This window comes from Phyllobates terribilis, unplaced genomic scaffold (genome assembly GCF_046119375.1).
Source record: "Phyllobates terribilis strain yellow unplaced genomic scaffold, ASM4611937v1 Scaffold_4__5_contigs__length_816908805, whole genome shotgun sequence".
Lineage (NCBI taxonomy): Eukaryota > Metazoa > Chordata > Amphibia > Anura > Dendrobatidae > Phyllobates > Phyllobates terribilis.
The window spans coordinates 11440855-11462732 of NW_027362764.1; the positions used below are offsets into that span (position 1 = coordinate 11440855).

Here is a 21878-nt window from a genome sequence, read left to right on the forward strand (position 1 = left end):
GGGTGTGATGTCTCTGGGGGTCCAGGCTGATGGAAGGCTCTATATTGGGGGTGTGATGTCTCTGGGGTCCAGGCTGATGGAAGGCTCTATATTGGGGGTAGGATGTTTCTGGGGGTCCGGGCTGATGGAAGGCTCTATATTGGGGTGTGATGTCTCTGGGGGTCCAGGCTGATGGAAGGCTCTATATTGGGGGTGTGATGGCTCTGGGGGTCCAGGCTAATGGAAGGCTCTGTATTGGGGGTGTGATGTCTCTGGGGGTCCAGGCTGATGGAAGGCTCTATATTGGGGGTAGGATGTCTCTGGGGGTCCGGGCTGATGGAAGGCTCTATATTGGGGGTGTGATATCTCTGGGGGTCCAGGCTGATGGAAGGCTCTATATTGGGGGCAGGATGTCTCGAGGGGGTCTAGCCTGATACACGGCTTTACATTGCGTGATGTTTCCGGGGTCCAGGTTGGAGCACAGCTCTGCATTGCGTGAATGTATATTAGTGCGAGTTTTTGGTCTAGTGTCAATCAATGTAATTGTGGGCGTGGCTACGAGGAGCCAGACTCCGCCCCTGAGCTTCCTGGTGTAAATAAACCAGCTCATAGTAGCTTTAGAACTTAAAGCCCTGAAGGTCAGACATGTTCTGAGGAGGCCTTACCCCTGCACTCGATGTCCTGGCAGTAATTGCCCTCCGGGGTGCAGATACTGGGGGTAAGACACAGATGGTGAGTGACATAATACGGGGTGACCACCAGTTATAGATTCCTCTCGGCCACAGGTACTGACCACTGCTGACATTCTCCCACCAGCCACATGTCACCCACATTCCTCTCGGAGCCATTGTGTGGGCACAGCGTGGGGCACATCTCCAGGTAACATGGGCGAGATTGCTGCTCTGGAGGAGGACACTGACTTCTGCCGGACTCCATTATGGGAGATCTATAAAAAAACACAAATATGATAATGAGTGGGGGTCTCATCAAGGGGCCGCAGCTGAGAGGGGTCCTAGACAAAGTGTGTGATGGTCGTCATGTTGCAATGACGCTCTGAGGCTGTGGGGTCTCTGCCTCAACTGTGAAACATTTAAGGCCTCTGTGTTTGGGGTCCACTACACGGTGAGTGACAGTGCAGCAAGCAGTCATGGGGGCACTATGGCTGGCAGTGTTGGGGGCACTGTGGCTGGCAGTGTTGGGGGGGCACTGTGGCTGGCAGTGTTGGGGGCACTGTGGCTGGCAGTGTTGGGGGGGCACTATGGCTGGCAGTGTTGGGGGGGCACTATGGCTGGCAGTGTTGGGGGGGCACTGTGGCTGGCAGTGTTGGGGGGGCACTGTGGCTGGCAGTGTTGGGGGGGCACTGTGGCTGGCAGTGTTGGGGGGGCACTATGGCTGGCAGTGTTGGGGGGGCACTATGGCTGGCAGTGTTGGGGGGGCACTGTGGCTGGCAGTGCTGGGGGGGCACTGTGGCTGGCAGTGTTGGGGGCACTGTGGCTGGCAGTGTTGGGGGGGCACTGTGGCTGGCAGTGTTGGGGGCACTGTGGCTGGCAGTGTTGGGGGGGCACTGTGGCTGGCAGTGTTGGGGGGGCACTGTGGCTGGCAGTGTTGGGGGGGCACTGTGGCTGGCAGTGTTGGGGGCACTGTGGCTGGCAGTGTTGGGGGGGCACTGTGGCTGGCAGTGTTGGGGGGCACTGTGGCTGGCAGTGTTGGGGGCACTGTGGCTGGCAGTGTTGGGGGGGCACTGTGGCTGGCAGTGTTGGGGGGGCACTGTGGCTGGCAGTGTTGGGGGGGCACTGTGGCTGGCAGTGTTGGGGGCACTATGGCTGGCAGTGTTGGGGGCACTGTGGCTGGCAGTGTTGGGGGCACTATGGTTGGCAGTGTTGGGGGCACTGTGGCTGACAGTGTTGGGGGCACTGTGACTGGCAGTGTTGGGGGCACTGTGGCTGGCAGTGTTGGGGGCACTGTGGCTGGCAGTGTTGGGGGAACTATGGCTGGCAGTGTTGGGGGGGAACTATGGCTGGCAGTGTTGGGGGGGCACTGTGGCTGGCAGTGTTGGGGGGGCACTGTGGCTGGCAGTGTTGGGGGCACTGTGGCTGGCAGTGTTGGGGGCACTATGGCTGGCAGTGTTGGGGGCACTATGGCTGGCAGTGTTGGGGCACTGTGGCTGGCAGTGTTGGGGGGGCACTATGGCTGGCAGTGTGGGGGGCACTATGGATGGCAGTGTTGGGGGCACTGTGGCTGACAGTGTTGGGGGCACTGTGGCTGGCAGTGTTGGGGGCACTGTGGCTGGCAGTGTTGGGGGCACTGTGGCTGGCAGTGTTGGGGGCACTATGGCTGGCAGTGTTGGGGGGCACTATCGCTGGCAGTGTTGGGGGCACTGTGGCTGACAGTGTTGGGGGCACTATGGCTGACAGTGTTGGGGGCACTGTGGCTGGCAGTGTTGGGGGCACTGTGGCTGGCAGTGTTGGGGGGCACTGTGGCTGGCAGTGTTGGGAGGCACTGTGGCTGGCAGTGTTGGGGGGCACTGTGGCTGGCAGTGTTGGGGGCACTGTGGCTGGCAGTGTTGGGGGGCACTGTGACTGGCAGTGTCGCGGGCACTGTGGCTGACAGTGTCGCGGGCACTGTGGCTGACAGTGTCGCGGGCACTGTGGCTGACAGTGTCACGGGCTCTGTGGCTGGCAGTGTCGGGGGCACTGTGGCTGGCAGTGCTGGGGGCACTGTGGCTGGCAGTGTTGGGGGCACTGTGGCTGGCAGTGTTGGGGGCACTATGGCTGACAGTGTTGGGGGGGCACTGTGGCTGGCAGTGTTGGGGGCACTGTGGCTGACAGTGTTGGGGGCACTGTGGCTGGCAGTGTTGGGGGGCACTGTGGCTGGCAGTGTTGGGGGGGCACAATGTCTGGCAGTGTTGAGGGCACTATGGCTGGCAGTGTTGGGGGCACTACGGCTGGCAGTGTTGGGGCACTACGGCTGGCAGTGTTGGGGGCACTATGGCTGGCAGTGTTGGTGGCACTATGGCTGGCAGTGTTGGTGGCACTATGGCTGGCAGTGTTGGGGGCACTATGGCTGGCAGTGTTGGGGGCACTGTGGCTAGCAGTGTTGGGGGGGCACTATGGCTGGCAGTGTTGGGGGGCACTGTGGGTGGCAGTGTTGGGGGCACTGGGGCAGGTGATATTTACAGGGCATACTCGCGGAGTCACCTGAAGCGTGCCTGGCTGCCTCTTCTGCAGGTGGAGGAGCACTGGGACCAGGCGGACCACTGGCTCCAGGCACAGTCGGGGTGGGGGCAGGGGTCCTTGCTGCACTGCATTCGGCCCTCTGCGCAGGTGCAGTTGTTGCAGTCGTCCTGCAGGGAGCTCTGGGGTGTCCAGCTCTGCCCGCGGCTGTCGGTGCACTCACACTGGGTGATGGGGACACACCGCCCGTCCTGCTCCAGTGACCCTGAGAACATGTGGAGAGGGTGAGTGTGGCCCTGAGTGCTACCCCCCGCCACCATAAGAGGGGACTGACCTGGAGGACAGCGGCAGCCCGGCTCACACCACTCTGCGTCCAGACACACCATCCCCTGCTGAAGATCCGCACAACGACGGGGGCAACGATTAGCGCACCCCACCTGCTCCATACCTGGGGGGCAACCATCCGCTGCACGGAAGAGACCACGAGAGGGGGACAAAGACGTCATAGGTTTCATCAGAAATGGTAATGGCCAGTGCAGTCCCATGTAAATAAAGCCTCGTCACTGTATAATGTCCCTCTCTGATCTGCACTATCTCTGCTTACTGTCAGTGAGCGGGGACATGCTGAAGCTGGACACTGCTGAGGATATGCTGTAATGTATCAGTGCAGACCATGCTCTGTGAGCTGGGCAGCCGCTGCCAGTCTGCGGCCCCTCGTCACTGCGCCATTATCCTCAGCCACCCTGCACCGTCTCTGCCCACTCTTACCACAAGGCCGGGGGTTACAGATCCGCACTTGGAGCTTCTCGCCGGCGCACTCCTTTCCTCCATTTTTGGGTGGTGGGCTGGTACAGGTCCTGCTCCTCACTGACCGCCCTCCACCGCACGAGCGCTCACACCACGACCACGGGCTCCACTTGGACCAAACGCCATTGACTAAAGGGAGACGGGGAGAAAACTGCAGAGTCCACAGGTGCCACCACCATCATCATCACTATCACTGCCACCACTGTAAGTTCCACCACCACTGCCGCCACCGCCACCGTGCCCACCACCACTGTGCCCCACCACCAGTGCCATCACCACCACTGTGCCCACCACCAGTGCCATCACCACCACTGTGCCCACCACCAGTGCCATCACCACCACTGTGCCCACCACCAGTGCCATCACCACCACTGTGCCCCACCACCAGTGCCATCACCATCACTGTGCCCACAACCAGTGCCATCACCACCACTGTGCCCACCACCAGTGCCATCACCACCACTGTGCCCCATCACCAGTGCTATAACCACCACTGTACCCCACCACCACTGCCATCACCACCACTGTGCCCACCACCAGTGCCATCACCACCACTGTGCCCCACCACCAGTGCCCTCACCACCACTGTGCCCACCACCAGTGCCATCACCACCACTGTGCCCCACCACCAGTGCCATCACCACCACTGTGCCCACCACCAGTGCCATCACCACCACTGTACCCCACCACCAGTGCCATCAACACCACTGTGCCCACCACCACTGTGCCCTACCACCAGTGCCATCACCACCACTGTGCCCACCTCCAGTGCCATCACCACCACTGTGCCCACCACCAGTGCCATCACCACCACTGTGCCCCACCACCAGTGCCCCACCACCACTGAGCCCCACCACCAGTGCCATCACCACTGCCATCACCATCACTGTGTTCCACCACCACTGTGCACCACCACCAGTGCCCCACCACCAGTGCCCCACCACCACTGTGCCCCACCACCAGTGCCATCACCACCACTGTGCCACGCCACCAGTGCCATCACCACTGCCATCACCATCACTGTGTCCCACCACCAGTGTCATCACCACCACTGTGCCCACCACCAGTGCCATCACCACCACTGTGCCCACCACCAGTGCCATCACCACCACTGTGCCCCACCACCAGTGCCACCACCACCAGTGCCATCACCACCACTGTACCCCACCACCAGTGCCATCAACACCACTGTGCCCACCACCACTGTGCCCTACCACCAGTGCCATCACCACCACTGTGCCCACCACCAGTGCCATCACCACCACTGTGCCCCACCACCAGTGCCATCACCACCACTGTGCCCCACCACCAGTGCCATCACCACCACTGTGCCCACAACCAGTGCCATCACCACCACTGTGCCCACCACCAGTGCCATCAACACCACTGTGCCCACCAGTGCCTTCACCACCACTGTGCCCACCACCAGTGTCATCACCACCACTGTGCCCCACTACCAGTGCCATCACCACCACTGTGCCCCATCACCAGTGCCCCACCACCACTGTGCCCCACCACCAGTGCCATCACCACCACTGTGCCACACCACCAGTGCCATCACCACCACTGTGCCCCACCACCAGTGCCATCACCACCACTGTGCCCCACCACCAGTGCCATCACCACCAGTGCCCCACCACCAGTGCCATCACCACCACTGTGCCCCACCACCAGTGCCATCACCACCACTGTGCCACACCACCAGTGCCATCACCACCACTGTGCCCCACCACCAGTGCCATCACCACTGCCATCACCATCACTGTGTTCCACCACCACTGTGCACCACCACCACTGTGCCCCACCACCACTGTGCCACGCCACCAGTGCCATCACCACTGCCATCACCAACACTGTGTCCCACCACCACTGTGCCCCACCACCAGTGCCATCACCACCACTGTGCCACACCACCAGTGCCATCACCAGTGCCATCACCATCACTGTGTCCCACCACCAGTGCCCCACCACCAGTGTCATCACCACCACTGTGCCCCACCACCAGTGCCCTCACCACCACTGTGCCCCCCACCAGTGCCATCACCACCACTGTGCCCCACCACCAGTGCCATCACCACCACTGTGCCCACCACCAGTGCCATCACCAGTGTTATCACCACCACTGTGCCCACCACCACTGTGCCCCACCACCAGTGCCATCACCACCACTGTGCCCCACCACCAGTGCCGTCACCACCACTGTGCCCCATCACCAGTGACCCACCACTGTGCCACACCACCAGTGCCCCACCACCAGTGCCATCACCACCACTGTGCCCCACCACCAGTGCCATCACCACCACTGTGCCCCCCACCAGTGCCATCACCACCACTGTGCCCCACCACCAGTGCCCCACCACCACTGTGCCCACCACCAGTGCCATCCCCACCACTGTGCCCACCACCAGTGCCACCACCACCACTGTGCCCATCACCAGTGCCATCACCACCACTGTGCCCACCACCAGTGCCATCACCACCACTGTGCCCACCACCAGTGTTATCACCACCACTGTGCCCCATCACCAGTGCTATAACCACCACTGTACCCCACCACCACTGCCATCACCACCACTGTGCCCACCACCAGTGCCATCACCACCACTGTGCCCACCACCAGTGCCATCACCACCACTGTGCCCACCACCAGTGTTATCACCACCACTGTGCCACATCACCAGTGCTATCACCACCACTGTGCCCCACCACCACTGCCATCACCACCACTGTGCCCACCACCAGTGCCATCACCACCACTGTGCCCCACCACCAGTGCCATCACCACCACTGTGCCCACCACCAGTGCCATCACCACCAATGTGCCCACCACCAGTGTTATCACCACCACTGTGCCCACCACCAGTGCCATCACCACCACTGTGCCCCACCACCAGTGCCGTCACCACCACTGTGCCCCATCACCAGTGACCCACCACTGTGCCACACCACCAGTGCCCCACCACCAGTGCCATCACCGCCACTGTGCCCCACCACCAGTGCCATCACCACCACTGTGCCCCCCACCAGTGCCATCACCACCACTGTGCCCCACCACCAGTGCCCCACCACCACTGTGCCCACCACCAGTGCCATCCCCACCACTGTGCCCACCACCAGTGCCATCACCACCACTGTGCCCACCACGAGTGCCACCACCACCACTGTGCCCATCACCAGTGCCATCACCACCACTGTGCCCACCACCAGTGCCATCACCACCACTGTGCCCACCACCAGTGTTATCACCACCACTGTGCCCCATCACCAGTGCTATAACCACCACTGTACCCCACCACCACTGCCATCACCACCACTGTGCCCACCACCAGTGCCATCACCACCACTGTGCCCACCACCAGTGCCATCACCACCACTGTGCCCACCACCAGTGTTATCACCACCACTGTGCCACATCACCAGTGCTATCACCACCACTGCCATCACCACCACTGTGCCCACCACCAGTGCCATCACCACCACTGTGCCCCACCACCACTGTGTCCCACCACCACCACTGTGCCACACCACCAGTGCCATCACCACCACTGTGCCCCACCACCAGTGCCATTACCACTGCCATCACCATCACTGTGTCCCACCACCAGTGCCATCACCACCACTGTGCCCCACCACCAGTGCCATCACCACCAGTGCCCCACCACCACTGTGCCCACCACCAGTGCCATCACCACCACTGTGCCCCACCACCAGTGCCATCACCACCACTGTGCCCACCAACACTGTGCCCCACCACCAGTGCCATCACCACCACTGTGCCCCATCACCACTGTGCCCCACCACCAGTGCCATCGCCACCACTGTGCCCCACCACCAGTGCCATCACCACCACTGTGTCCACCACCACTGTGCCCAACACCCTGTGCCCCATCACCAGTGCCATCACCACCACTGTGCCCCCCACCAGTGTCATCATCACCACTGTGCCCCACCAGCAGTGCCATCACCACCATTGTGCCCACCACCAGTGCCATCACCACCACTGTGCCCCCCACCAGTGCCATCACCACCACTGTGCCCCACCACCAGTGCCATCACCACCACTGTGCCCACTACCAGTGCCATCACCACTGTGCCATCACCACCACTGTGCCCCAGAGCCATCACCACCACTGTGCCCACCACCAGTGTGCCCACCACCACTGTGTACACCACCACTGTGCCCACCACCGTGCCCACCACCAGTGCCATCACCACCACTGTGTCCACCACCACTGTGCCCACCACCACTGTGCCACACCACTGTGCCCACCACCACTGTGTCCCACCACCAGTGCCATCACCACCACTGTGCCCACCTCCAGTGCCATCACCACCACTGTTCCACACCACCACTGTGCCCACCACCAGTGTTATCACCACCACTGTGCCCACCACCAGTGTCCCACCACCAGTGCCATCACCACCACTGTGCCACACCACCAGTCTGCCATCACCACCACTGTGCCCACCACCACTGTGCCCCACCACCCGTGCCATCACCTACACTGTGCCCACCAAAACTGTGCCCTCCAAAACTGTGCCATCACCACCACTGTACCCCACCACCAGTGCCATCACCACCACTGTGCCCCACCACCAGTGCCATCACCACCACTGTGCCACACCACCAGTGCCATCACCACCACTGTGCCCTCACCACCAGTGCCATCACCACCACTGTGCCCCACCACCAGTGCCATCACCACCACTGTGCCCCACCACCACTGTGCCCCACCCCCAGAGCCATCACCACCACTGTGCCCACCACCAGTGCCATCACCGCCACTGTGTCCACCACCACTGTGCCCACCACCACTGTGCCCCACCACTGTGCCCACCACCACTGTGTCCCACCACCAGTGCCATCACCACCACTGTTCCACACCACCACTGTGCCTACCACCAGTGTTATCACCACCACTGTGCCCACCACCACTATGTCCCACCACCAGTGCCATCACCACCACTGTGCCCACCACCAGTGTTATCACCACCACTGTGCCCACCACCACTGTGTCCCACCACCAGTGCCATCACCACCACTGTGCCACACCACCAGTCTGCCATCACCACCACTGTGCCCACCACCAGTGTGCCCCACCACCAGTGCCATCACCACCACTGTGCCCCACCACCACTGTGCCCCACCAGTGCCATCACCACCACTGTGCCCACCACCACTGTGCCATCACCACCACTGTGCCCACCACCAGTGCCATCACCACCACTGTGCCCACCACCACTGTGCCCACCACCACTGTGCCCCACCACCAGTGCCATCACCACCACTGTGCCCCACCACAAGTGCCATCACCATCACTGTGCCCACCACCACTGTGCCCCACCACCAGTGCCATCACCACCACTGTGCCCCACCACCAGTGCCATCACCATCACTGTGCCCACCACCACTGTGCCCCACCACCAGTGCCATCACCACCACTGTGCCCCACCACCAGTGCCATCACCACCACTGTGCCACACCACCAGTGCCATCACCACCACTGTGCCCACCACCACTGTGCCCACCACCACTGTGCCCACCACCACTGTGCCCCACCACCAGTGCCATCACCACCACTGTGCCCCACCACCAGTGCCATCACCACCACTGTGCCACACCACCAGTGCCATCACACCACTGTGCCCACCACCATTGCCATCACACCACTGTGCCCACCACCAGTGCCATCACACCACTGTGCCCACCACCAGTGCCATCACCACCACTGTGCCCACCACCAGTGCCATCAGCACCACTTCTTTGCTCTGTTACCTTTACAAGCCTGCAGGTTACAGAAGTGCCGCTCCAGGTGCCCGGTCAGGATGTCCTCGCACCACAGGCCTCCGTCCCCAGGGGGGTTGTATGTGCGGAAACGTCTCTGCTGCCCGACTCCACAAGACCGAGAACACTCGCCCCACTCTGACCAGGGATTCCACGAGCAGTTCCTGCCACGACAGTCCTCCGAGTCACAGAGAGGAGAGTCCGGACCTGTCCCCGGGAGGCAAGACAACTGTCACTCCACTCACATCCAGAGCTGCAGGACATGATGTAACAGCAGAATAGTGACTGCAGCTCTGGAGGTGACTGGAGGATGAGACACGATGTAACAGCAGAATAGTGACTGCAGCTCTGGAGGTGCGTGGAGGATAACAGCAGAATAGTGGGCGCAGCTCTGGGGGTGAGTGGAGTATAACAGCAGAATAGTGCGTGCAGTTCTGGAGGTGACTGGAGGATACCAGCAGAATAGTGGGCGCAGCTCTGGAGGTGACTGGAGGATACCAACAGAATAGTGGGCGCAGCTCTGGAGGTGAGTGGAGGATACCCGCAGAATAGTGGGCGCAGCTCTGGAGGATACCATCAGAATAGTGGGCGCAGCTCAGGAGGTGAGTGGAGGATACCCGCAGAATAGTGGGCGCAGCTCTGGAGGATACCATCAGAATAGTGGGCGCAGCTCTGGAGGTGAGTGGAGGATACCCGCAGAATAGTGGGCGCAGCTCTGGGGGATACCATCAGAATAGTGGGCGCAGCTCTGGAAGTGAATGGAGGATACCAACAGAGGGCACTGCTGGGCTGGGGTGGGCGCAGCTCTGGAGGTGAGTGGAGGGCACTGCTGAGCTGGGGTGGGCGCAGATCTGGAGGTGAGTGGAGGGCACTGCTGAGCTGGAGTGGGCGCAGCTCAAGAGGGGAGTGGAGGGCACTGCTGAGCTCGGGTGGGCGCAGATCTGGAGGTGAGTGGGGGGCACTTCTGAGCTGGGGTGGGCGCAGCTCTGGAGGGGAGTGGAGGGCACTGCTGAGCTGGGGTGGGCGCAGCTCTGGAGGTGAGTGGAGGACACTGCTGAGCTGGGGTGGGCGCAGCTCTGGAGGGGAGTGGAGGGCACTGCTGAACTGGGGTGGGCGCAGCTCTGGAGGTGAGTGGAGGGCACTGCTGAGCTGGGGTGGGTGCAGCTCTGGAGGGGAGTGGAGGGCACTGCTGAGCTGGGGTGGGCGCAGCTCTGGAGGGGAGTGAAAGGCACTGCTGAGCTGGGGTGGGCTCAGCTCTGGAGGTGAGTGGGGGGCACTGCTGAGCTGGGGTGGGTGCAGCTCTGGAGGGGAGTGGAGGGCACTGCTGAGCTGGGGTGGGTGCAGCTCTGGAGGGGAGTGGAGGGCACTGCTGAGCTGCGGTGGGCGCAGCTCTGGAGGTGAGTGGGGGGCACTGCTGAGCTGGGGTGGGCGCAGCTCTGGAGGGGAGTGGAGGGCACTGCTGAGCTGGGGTGGGCTCAGCTCTGGAGGTGAGTAGGGGGCACTGCTGAGCTGGGGTGGGTGCAGCTCTGGAGGGGAGTGGAGGGCACTGCTGAGCTGGGGGGGTGCAGCTCTGGAGGGGAGTGGAGGGCACTGCTGAGCTGGGGTGGGCGCAGCTCTGGAGGGGAGTGGAGGGCACTGCTGAGCTGGGGTGGCCGCAGATCTGGAGGTGAGTGGGGGGCACTGCTGAGCTGGGGTGGGTGCAGCACTGGAGGGGAGTGGAGGGCACTGCTGATCTGGGGTGGGTGCAGCTCTGGAGGGGAGTGGAGGGCACTGCTGAGCTGGGGTGGGCGCAGCTATGGAGGTGAGTGGGGGGCACTGCTGAGCTGGGGTGGGCGCAGCTCTAGAGGAGAGAGGAGGGCACTGCTGAGCTGGGGTGGGCGCAGCTCTGGAGGGGAGTGGAGGGCACTGCTGAGCTGGGGTGGGCTCAGCTCTGGAGGGGAGTGGAGGGCACTGCTGAGCTGGGGTGGGCTCAGCTCTGGAGGGGAGTGGAGGGCACTGCTGAGCTGGGGTGAGCTCAGCTCTGGAGGGGAGTGGAGGGCACTGCTGAGCTGGGGTGGGCTCAGCTCTGGAAGTGAGTGGGGGGCACTTCTGAGCTGGGGTGGGCGCAGCTCTGGAGGGGAGTGGAGGGCACTGCTGAGCTGGGGTGGGTGCAGCTCTGGAGGTGAGTGGGGGGCACTGCTGAGCTGGGGTGGGCTCAGCTCTGGAGGTGAGTGGGGGGCACTGCTGAGCTGGGGTGGGCTCAGCTCTGGAGGTGAGTGGGGGGCACTGCTGAGCTGGGGTGGGCGCAGCTATGGAGGTGAGTGGGGGGCACTGCTGAGCTGGGGTGGGCGCAGCTCTAGAGGAGAGAGGAGGGCACTGCTGAGCTGGGGTGGGCGCAGCTCTGGAGGGGAGTGGAGGGCACTGCTGAGCTGGGGTGGGCTCAGCTCTGGAGGGGAGTGGAGGGCACTGCTGAGCTGGGGTGGGCTCAGCTCTGGAGGGGAGTGGAGGGCACTGCTGAGCTGGGGTGAGCTCAGCTCTGGAGGGGAGTGGAGGGCACTGCTGAGCTGGGGTGGGCTCAGCTCTGGAAGTGAGTGGGGGGCACTTCTGAGCTGGGGTGGGCGCAGCTCTGGAGGGGAGTGGAGGGCACTGCTGAGCTGGGGTGGGTGCAGCTTTGGAGGTGAGTGGGGGGCACTGCGGAGCTGGGGTGGGCTCAGCTCTGGAGGTGAGTGGGGGGCACTGCTGAGCTGGGGTGGGCTCAGCTCTGGAGGTGAGTGGGGGGCACTGCTGAGCTGGGGTGGGCTCAGCTCTGGAGGTGAGTGGGGGGCACTGCTGAGCTGGGGTGGGCTCAGCTCTGGAGGTGAGTGGAGGGCACTGCTGAGCTGGGGTGGGCTCAGCTCTGGAGGGGAGTGGAGGGCACTGCTGAGCTGGGGTGGGTGCAGCTCTGGAGGGGAGTGGAGGGCACTGCTGAGCTGGGGTGGGCTCAGCTCTGGAGGGGAGTGGAGGGCACTGCTGAGCTGGGGTGGGCTCAGCCCTGGAGGGGAGTGGAGGGCACTGCTGAGCTGGGGTGGGCTCAGCTCTGGAGGGGAGTGGGAGGCACTGCTGAGCTGGGGTGGGTGCAGCTCTGGAGGGGAGTGGAGGGCACTGCTGAACTGGGGTGGGCGCAGCTCTGGAGGTGAGTGGAGGGCACTGCTGAGCTGGGGTGGGTGCAGCTCTGGAGGGGAGTGGAGGGCACTGCTGAGCTGGGGTGGGCGCAGCTCTGGAGGGGAGTGAAGGGCACTGCTGAGCTGGGGTGGGCTCAGCTCTGGAGGTGAGTGGGGGGCACTGCTGAGCTGGGGTGGGTGCAGCTCTGGAGGGGAGTGGAGGGCACTGCTGAGCTGGGGTGGGTGCAGCTCTGGAGGGGAGTGGAGGGCACTGCTGAGCTGCGGTGGGCGCAGCTCTGGAGGTGAGTGGGGGGCACTGCTGAGCTGGGGTGGGTGCAGCTCTGGAGGGGAGTGGAGGGCACTGCTGAGCTGGGGTGGGCTCAGCTCTGGAGGTGAGTAGGGGGCACTGCTGAGCTGGGGTGGGTGCAGCTCTGGAGGGGAGTGGAGGGCACTGCTGAGCTGGGGGGGTGCAGCTCTGGAGGGGAGTGGAGGGCACTGCTGAGCTGGGGTGGGCGCAGCTCTGGAGGGGAGTGGAGGGCACTGCTGAGCTGGGGTGGGCGCAGATCTGGAGGTGAGTGGGGGGCACTGCTGAGCTGGGGTGGGTGCAGCACTGGAGGGGAGTGGAGGGCACTGCTGATCTGGGGTGGGTGCAGCTCTGGAGGGGAGTGGAGGGCACTGCTGAGCTGGGGTGGGCGCAGCTATGGAGGTCAGTGGGGGGCACTGCTGAGCTGGGGTGGGCGCAGCTCTAGAGGAGAGAGGAGGGCACTGCTGAGCTGGGGTGGGCGCAGCTCTGGAGGGGAGTGGAGGGCACTGCTGAGCTGGGGTGGGCTCAGCTCTGGAGGGGAGTGGAGGGCACTGCTGAGCTGGGGTGGGCTCAGCTCTGGAGGGGAGTGGAGGGCACTGCTGAGCTGGGGTGAGCTCAGCTCTGGAGGGGAGTGGAGGGCACTGCTGAGCTGGGGTGGGCTCAGCTCTGGAAGTGAGTGGGGGGCACTTCTGAGCTGGGGTGGGCGCAGCTCTGGAGGGGAGTGGAGGGCACTGCTGAGCTGGGGTGGGTGCAGCTCTGGAGGTGAGTGGGGGGCACTGCTGAGCTGGGGTGGGCTCAGCTCTGGAGGTGAGTGGGGGGCACTGCTGAGCTGGGGTGGGCTCAGCTCTGGAGGTGAGTGGGGGGCACTGCTGAGCTGGGGTGGGCGCAGCTATGGAGGTGAGTGGGGGGCACTGCTGAGCTGGGGTGGGCGCAGCTCTAGAGGAGAGAGGAGGGCACTGCTGAGCTGGGGTGGGCGCAGCTCTGGAGGGGAGTGGAGGGCACTGCTGAGCTGGGGTGGGCTCAGCTCTGGAGGGGAGTGGAGGGCACTGCTGAGCTGGGGTGGGCTCAGCTCTGGAGGGGAGTGGAGGGCACTGCTGAGCTGGGGTGAGCTCAGCTCTGGAGGGGAGTGGAGGGCACTGCTGAGCTGGGGTGGGCTCAGCTCTGGAAGTGAGTGGGGGGCACTTCTGAGCTGGGGTGGGCGCAGCTCTGGAGGGGAGTGGAGGGCACTGCTGAGCTGGGGTGGGTGCAGCTTTGGAGGTGAGTGGGGGGCACTGCTGAGCTGGGGTGGGCTCAGCTCTGGAGGTGAGTGGGGGGCACTGCTGAGCTGGGGTGGGCTCAGCTCTGGAGGTGAGTGGGGGGCACTGCTGAGCTGGGGTGGGCTCAGCTCTGGAGGTGAGTGGGGGGCACTGCTGAGCTGGGGTGGGCTCAGCTCTGGAGGTGAGTGGGGGGCACTGCTGAGCTGGGGTGGGTGCAGCTCTGGAGGGGAATGGAGGGCACTGCTGAGCTGGGGTGGGTGCAGCTCTGGAGGGGAGTGGAGGGCACGGCTGAGCTGGGGTGGGTGCAGCTCTGGAGGTGAGTGGGGGGCACTGCTGAGCTGGGGTGGGCTCAGCTCTGGAGGTGAGTGGAGGGCACTGCTGAGCTGGGGTGGGCTCAGCTCTGGAGGGGAGTGGAGGGCACTGCTGAGCTGGGGTGGGTGCAGCTCTGGAGGGGAGTGGAGGGCACTGCTGAGCTGGGGTGGGCTCAGCTCTGGAGGGGAGTGGAGGGCACTGCTGAGCTGGGGTGGGCTCAGCCCTGGAGGGGAGTGGAGGGCACTGCTGAGCTGGGGTGGGCTCAGCTCTGGAGGGGAGTGGGAGGCACTGCTGAGCTGGGGTGGGTGCAGCTCTGGAGGGGAGTGGAGGGCACTGCTGAGCTGGGGTGGGTGCAGCTCTGGAGGGGAGTGGAGGGCACTGCTGAGCTGGGGTGGGCTCAGCCCTGGAGGGGAGTGGAAGGCACTGCTGAGCTGGGGTGGGCGCAGCTCTGGAGGTGAGTGAGGGGCACTGCTGAGCTGGGGTGGGCGGTATTACCGGCACACTGGGGCAGGTTGCACACGTCCTCCTGTTCCGCCTCTCCGCTGCAGTTCCTTCCTCCGGGGCAGTATCGGAAGCGCGTCTTCACCGCAGGATGCCGGGTGTCTGAACAGCTCTTAGAACATGGCGTCCACTGCGACCAGGCGCTCAGCTCCTCCCCAGGACCTGGATGGGACCAGAGCGTCCATATAATTAACCCCTGAATGAGCTTCTCCCGGGACCAGAGCCCGGATCACCAGGACTGGTGTCGCTCCCGCCACATAATGAATTAGGCGCATCTTACGACCATAAGGGAATGTGCAGGTCGTGCGGCAGCGCAGACAATGGCAGCCATAAAAGACAGAGAGGAAAAAGAACAAGGGGGAGGGATCGAGAAGAAACTTTCTGGAGTAAGTTACGCCACCACTTTGAGGAATTAGTCGGTGGGCTTTGCCCCACCCTGTCCCACTCGAGCTCTGCCCACCTTAGCGGAGTTGGCCACAACCGGCACACAAATGTCAAAAGTTGCTAAATTTTACAAAATATGAATTCTAGCGCGAAAACACCTTCATGAATTAGGCCCTATGTCTTAATGGAGTGGAGCTGCAGTGTAAAGTATGGGGAGACTCATAGAATCATAGAATCATAGAATGGTAGAGTTGGAGGGGACCTCCTGGGTCATCTGGTCCAACCCCCTGCTCAAAGCAGGATTCACTAGATCATCTCAGAGAGATGTCTGTCCAGCCTCTGTTTGAAGACGTCCATTGAAGGGGAACTCACCACCTCTCGTGGCAGCCTGTTCCACTCATTAATCACCTTAACTGTCAAAAAGTTTTTTCTAATATCTAATCTGTGTCTCCTCCCATTTAGTTTCATCCCATTGCTTCTAGTCTTTCCTTGTGCAAATGAGAATAAAGATGATCCTTCTACAATGTGACAGCCCTTGACATATTTGTAGACAGCTATTAAGTCTCCTCTCAGTCTTCTTTTTTGCAAGCTAAACATTCCCAAATCCTGCAACCGTTCCTCATAGGACATGGTTTGCAGACCAGTCACCATTCTGGTCGCTCTTCTCTGAACATTGTCTCTACTCTTACTACAGACATATAACCTGCAATCCCCGTCCAGAATGGCAGCTGCACTTTGATGGTTCTGCCGTTACCTGTGGACGCCGTGGTCGTCTCCATTGTCGGCTCCATCATATCTGGAAGACAAGAAGGCAGGTTGAATATAATATTCATGAGGTTGTCTCAGCACGGGGCTCAGGGTGGGTCGCACTCACCCCCACACTCTGCTGTTTGACAGTACTTTATGTCCATCCCAGGCCCCTCACAGATTTTGCCCCCACTGATCGGGGCAGGGTTGGTACAGTGACGTGATCGCGTCATGTTACCCAGTCCTCCACAGGTCACTGAGCAAGGGCTCCAGGGTGTCCAAGGGGTGAAGCCTCCGTCCACCGGACAAGCGGAGAATGTGCAGTTCATGAACCCGCTCACACACGTGCTGCAATGGGGACAATGGTGAAAGTGAGAGGCCGAGTTATAGAACAAGAATAGAAAGAAGGACGAGAAGAAGTGGACGAGAAGATGGAAGGAGAGGAAGAAGGACAAGAAGAAGGTGAACAAGAAGATGGAAGGAGAGGAAGAAGGACAAGAGGGAGGGGAACGAGAAGATGGAAGGAGAGGAAGAAGGACGAGAAGAAGGGGAACAAGAAGATGGAAGGAGAGGATGAAGGACGAGAGGGAGGGGAACGAGAAGATGGAAGGAGAGGAAGAAGGACGAGAGGGAGGGGAACAAGAAGATGGAAGGAGAGGAAGAAGGACAAGAAGAAGGTGAACAAGAAGATGGAAGGAGAGGATGAAGGACAAGAGGGAGGGGAACGAGAAGATGGAAGGAGAGGAAGAAGGACGAGAAGAAGGGGAACAAGAAGATGGAAGGAGAGGATGAAGGACGAGAGGGAGGGGAACGAGAAGATGGAAGGAGAGGAAGAAGGACGAGAGGGAGGGGAACAAGAAGATGGAAGGAGAGGAAGAAGGACAAGAAGAAGGGGAACAAGAAGATGGAAGGAGAGGAAGAAGGACGAGAGGGAGGGGAACAAGAAGATGGAAGGAGAGGATGAAGGACGAGAGGGAGGGGAACGAGAAGATGGAAGGAGAGGAAGAAGGACGAGAAGAAGGGGAACGAGAAGATGGAAGGAGAGGATGAAGGACGAGAGGGAGGGGAACAAGAAGATGGAAGGAGAGGAAGAAGGACGAGAAGAAGGGGAACAAGAAGATGGAAGGAGAGGAAGAAGGACAAGAAGAAGGGGAACAAGAAGATGGAAGGAGAGGAAGAAGGACGAGAGGGAGGGGAACAAGAAGATGGAAGGAGAGGATGAAGGACGAGAGGGAGGGGAACAAGAAGATGGAAGGAGAAGAAGAAGGATGAAAGGGAGGGGAACAAGAAGATGGAAGGAGAGGAAGAAGGACGAGAGGGAGGGGAACGAGAAGATGGAAGGAGAGGAAGAAGGATGAGAGGGAGGGGAATGTGAAGATGGAAGGAGAGGAAGAAGGACGAGAGGTAGGGGAACGAGAAGATGGAAGGAGAGGAAGAAGGACGAGAGGGAGGGGAACGTGAAGATGAAAGGAGAAGAAAAAGGATGAGAGGGAGGGGAACGTGAAGATGAAAGGAGAAGAAGAAGGATGAAAGGGAGGGGAACAAGAAGATGGAAGGAGAGGAAGAAGGAAAATAGGAAGGGCAATGGGAAACTGGAGGGAGAGGAAGGACAAGAGGGAGGAAAACATGAAGATGGAAAGAGAGGAAAAAGGACGACAGGATGGGCAACGAGAAGATGAAAGTAGAGGAAGAAGGACAAGAGGGAGGGCAACAAGAAGATGGAAGGAGAGGAAGAAGGACAAGAGGGAGGGGAAGGAAAAGATGGAAGGAGAGGAAGAAGGATGAGAGGGAGAGGAAGAAGGACAAGAGGAAGGGAAATGAGAAGCTGGAAGGAGAGGAAAAAGGATAAGAGGAAGGGGAACAAGAAGATGGAAGGAGAGGATGAAGGGCGAGAGGGAAGGGAACAAGATGATGAAAGGAGAGGAAGAAGTACGAGAGGGAGGGGAACAAGAAGATGGAAGGAGAGGAAGAAGGACGAGAGGGAGGGGAACAACAATATGGAAGGAGAGGATGAAGGACGAGAGGGAGGGGAACGAGAAGATGGAAGGAGAGGAAGAAGAATGAAAGGGAGGGGAACAAGAAGTTGGAATGAGAGGAAGAAGGACAAGAGGGAGGGGAAGGAAATGACGGAAGGAGAGGAAGAAGGATGAGAGGGAGGGGAAGGAGAGGAAGAAGGACAAGAGGAAGGGAAATGAGAAGCTGGAAGGAGAGAAAAAAGGATAAGAGGGAGGGGAACAAGAAGATGGCAGGAGAGGATGAAGGACGAGAGGGAGGGTAAAGAGAAGATAGAAGGAGAGGAAGAAGGACAAGAGGGAGGGGAAGGAAAAGACAGAAGGAGAGAAAGAAGGATGAGAGGGAGGGGAAGGAGAGGAAGAAGGACAAGAGGAAGGGAAATGAGGAGCTGGAAGGAGAGGAAGAAGGATAAGAGGGAGGGGAACAAGAAGATGGTAGGAGAGGATGAAGGATGAGAGAGAGGGGAACAAGATGGAAGGAGAGGAAGAAGGACAAGAGGGAGGGGAAGGAAAAGACAGAAGGAGAGAAAGAAGGATGAGAGGGAGGGGAAGGAGAGGAAGAAGGACAAGAGGAAGGGAAATGAGGAGCTGGAAGGAGAGGAAGAAGGACAAGAAGGAGGGAAACAAGAAGATGGAAGGAGAGGAAGAAGGACAAGAGGAATGGGAACGAGAAGATGAAAGGAGAGGAAGAAGGACGAGAGGGAGCGGAACGTGAAGATGGAATGAGAGGAAGAAGGAAAATAGGAAGGGGAAAGGGAAACTGGAAGGAGAGGAAGGACAAGAGGGAGGAAAACATGAAGATGGAAGGAGAGGAAGAAGGACGACAGGAAGGGGAACGAGAAGATGGAAGTAGAGGAAGAAGGACAAGAGGGAGGGCAACGAGAAGATGGAAGGAGATGAAGAAAGACAAAAGGAAGGGAAACAAGAAGATGGAAGAACAGTGTGAAGATGTGAGGTTGTGGGTTGTAATAATCACCTAGGCAGGTTAACGATGCAACTATTTTTTATTCCTTACATCCATGGTTTTACAACAACTCCGGGTAGATGGCAAAAATACATTGCCCCCCCAGTCCACACGATCCCCTCACCAGGGCAAGTAGTCCCACTGCCCCCGTACCAGGCGATACTCACTGTCTCCCAACTATCTCCTGCCAGTATAGTCTGTAGTCACACTCCATGCTCCTCCAGACGTCACGATTGAAGCACATGTATACAGCAGCAACAGTCCTTAAGAAACTTCCTAAAATCCAGAAGACAGATCCCTCAACCGTAGCACATGGATCCAGCCCATCCTGCAACCGATCTCCAAACTCCATAGGCCATCCATACATGGGCACCAGGACCTCAGCAATAGATCCTCGCCCCTCTACGTGACTCCACCAACGCCTCACTAAACACATGGTTTATTGTCCTCCCTCCCTGGGATCAGCTACCTGAATGGGCAAAAGTGTTCACACTCTCCTCCCCCAAAGCTAACTGTGCATTGGTGGAGGAATTGTCCTCAGGTCAAATCCATCACCTGAAACTGCATGTGAGACCTCCTGTGGTGTCGGCTCCACTGGGTCTACTTTCCCCATTCACACAATGGGACTAGTGGCTGGGAGAACAATGACTTGATTTCTTTCCTTGATTACCAATCTTGGGTCTGGCCTTATGTATGCATAAGATCCAGCTGGCACGTCTTCCTCTGCTTACTATCACTGAATCGAAACATTGATTCCAGAGGCTGAGCTGACGGGCAAGCAAATCTCTAATAGAACACAGTAATAAGATTAACGTAACCGGTGCTCCGTGCTGGAAAAAGTCTGCATCCCTTAGAGTCCGCTCTACGTTCATTGGTCCAATAGTCCAATAGTCTTTAAAACAAGGCCATCTCCTCATACTGAGGAAGAAGGACAAGAGGGAGGAGAAGGAGAAGATGGAAAGAGAGGAAGAAGAACGACAGGGAGGGGAACAAGATGACAGAAGAAGGACAAGGAAGGAGAGGAAAAAGGACAAGAGGGATGGGAACAATAAAATAAAAATATAATAAAAATGACAAGAGGGGGAGAGTGAAAAGTTGGTATGAGAGGAAGAAAAACAAGAGGGAGGATAACTAGAAGATGGAAGGAGATGAAGAAGGACAAGAGGAATGGGAAAGAAAAGATAGAGGAGAGGAAAAAGAAGAGTGGAATGATAAGGAGAAAAAGAAGAACAAGACAGAAGGGACCAAGAAAATGGGGAAAATGGAAGAGAAGAATGAAAAGAAGAAGAGAAGCAGAAGGAAAAGAAGAAGATGGAGAAAGAGATGAAGAAACAAAAGGGGGAAGAAAACCTGAAGGAAAAGAACAAGGAGAGGTAGAGGAGAGGAGAAGGGTCAAGCAGTAGGAGAAGGAAAAGAAGGAGGAAATGAATTGAGATAATAAGGAAAAAAAAAAGAAATGATGTGAAAGGAGAAAGTAGAAGAAAAAAAAGGTGTAGAAGAATAAAAACAGGAGAATATGGAAGAGAAAAAGAGAAGCGGAAGAAAAGAAAAAACAGAGAAGAAAGATGAGAAGTAGAGGAGATGAACAAGGACAATCAGGAAAAATAGGGAAAGGAAAGGAAGAGAAGATGGAGAAGAGAAACGGGGAGAATGAGGAGGGTGACAAAAAAAGACAAAGTAGAAAGAAAAAGAAGAAGGAGAAGAATGATAATAACTAGGAGGAAAAAAAGGGGGGAAAGGAAAATGAGAACAAAAGAAGAAGCTGAAGAGGGAGAAGGAGAATGGAAGGAAGGAAAAGGTGAAACAGAATAACATAGTAAAGTAGGTTGAATAAAGACCTCGGTCCATCAAATTCAACCTTTCTCCCCCAATTGTCCTCCCTGCACTAACACTACACTAACTGGGACTAGGCCTCACAAATGTATTATTATTATTATTATTATTATTAGCATTTTTATTATTGCTGCACTATTACAATTAAAAATGAACCTGTTTATAATTTTTTTAGTTAGTTTTATATTTTGTATTACTCTTGTGATTCTAATAATAGTATTACTAAAATCCCTCTGCCTAAATCTACAGTATTGATCCAGAAGAAGGCAAAAACCCCAGGACACATTCAGCCAATTTGCATCACGGGGAAAAATTCCTTCTTGACCCTGAGAAAAGGCGAAAAGTCCTAGAACCCCGGATCAATAAGAATAAGAAAGAAGATGGAGAAGAGAATCAGAAGGAAGAAGGAGACGGAGAATAAGGGGGAAAGAAAAAGCTGAAGGGAAAAGAGAAAAAGCATAAGAAGGAGTAAAAGAATGAGAAGAAGGAGGAGGAGAAGGAGGGAAATGAGAAGAAGAGAAGAAAAGAAGCTGAAGAACAAAAAGAAGAGAAGGTAGGAAAAACAGAAGCAAAAGAAGGAGAAAATGGAGAAGAAGATAAGCAGAAGGAAAAGGAGAAGAATGAGATGATTCAGAAGGGGAAGAAGAGGAATAGAAAAGGGGATAAGAAGATGGAGAAAGAAAAGGATTATGAGGGTGAGAA

General features: G+C 58.7%; 1 protein-coding gene across 1 annotated transcript in view; it reads right to left on the reverse strand.

Annotated features, from left to right (window-relative positions):
- Positions 1-21878, reverse strand: part of LOC141264133 (SCO-spondin-like) — a 521676-nt gene that overhangs the window by 114180 nt on the left and 385618 nt on the right. Inside the window, exons 64-72 of the mRNA XM_073676443.1 lie at positions 16495-16715; positions 16375-16416; positions 15231-15398; positions 9736-9951; positions 3921-4088; positions 3487-3618; positions 3177-3417; positions 773-925; positions 645-691 (exon numbers count right to left, since the gene is read on the reverse strand). Coding sequence (XP_073532544.1) covers positions 645-691; positions 773-925; positions 3177-3417; positions 3487-3618; positions 3921-4088; positions 9736-9951; positions 15231-15398; positions 16375-16416; positions 16495-16715 — 1388 coding nt within the window. The remainder of the gene's footprint in view (positions 1-644; positions 692-772; positions 926-3176; positions 3418-3486; positions 3619-3920; positions 4089-9735; positions 9952-15230; positions 15399-16374; positions 16417-16494; positions 16716-21878) is intronic.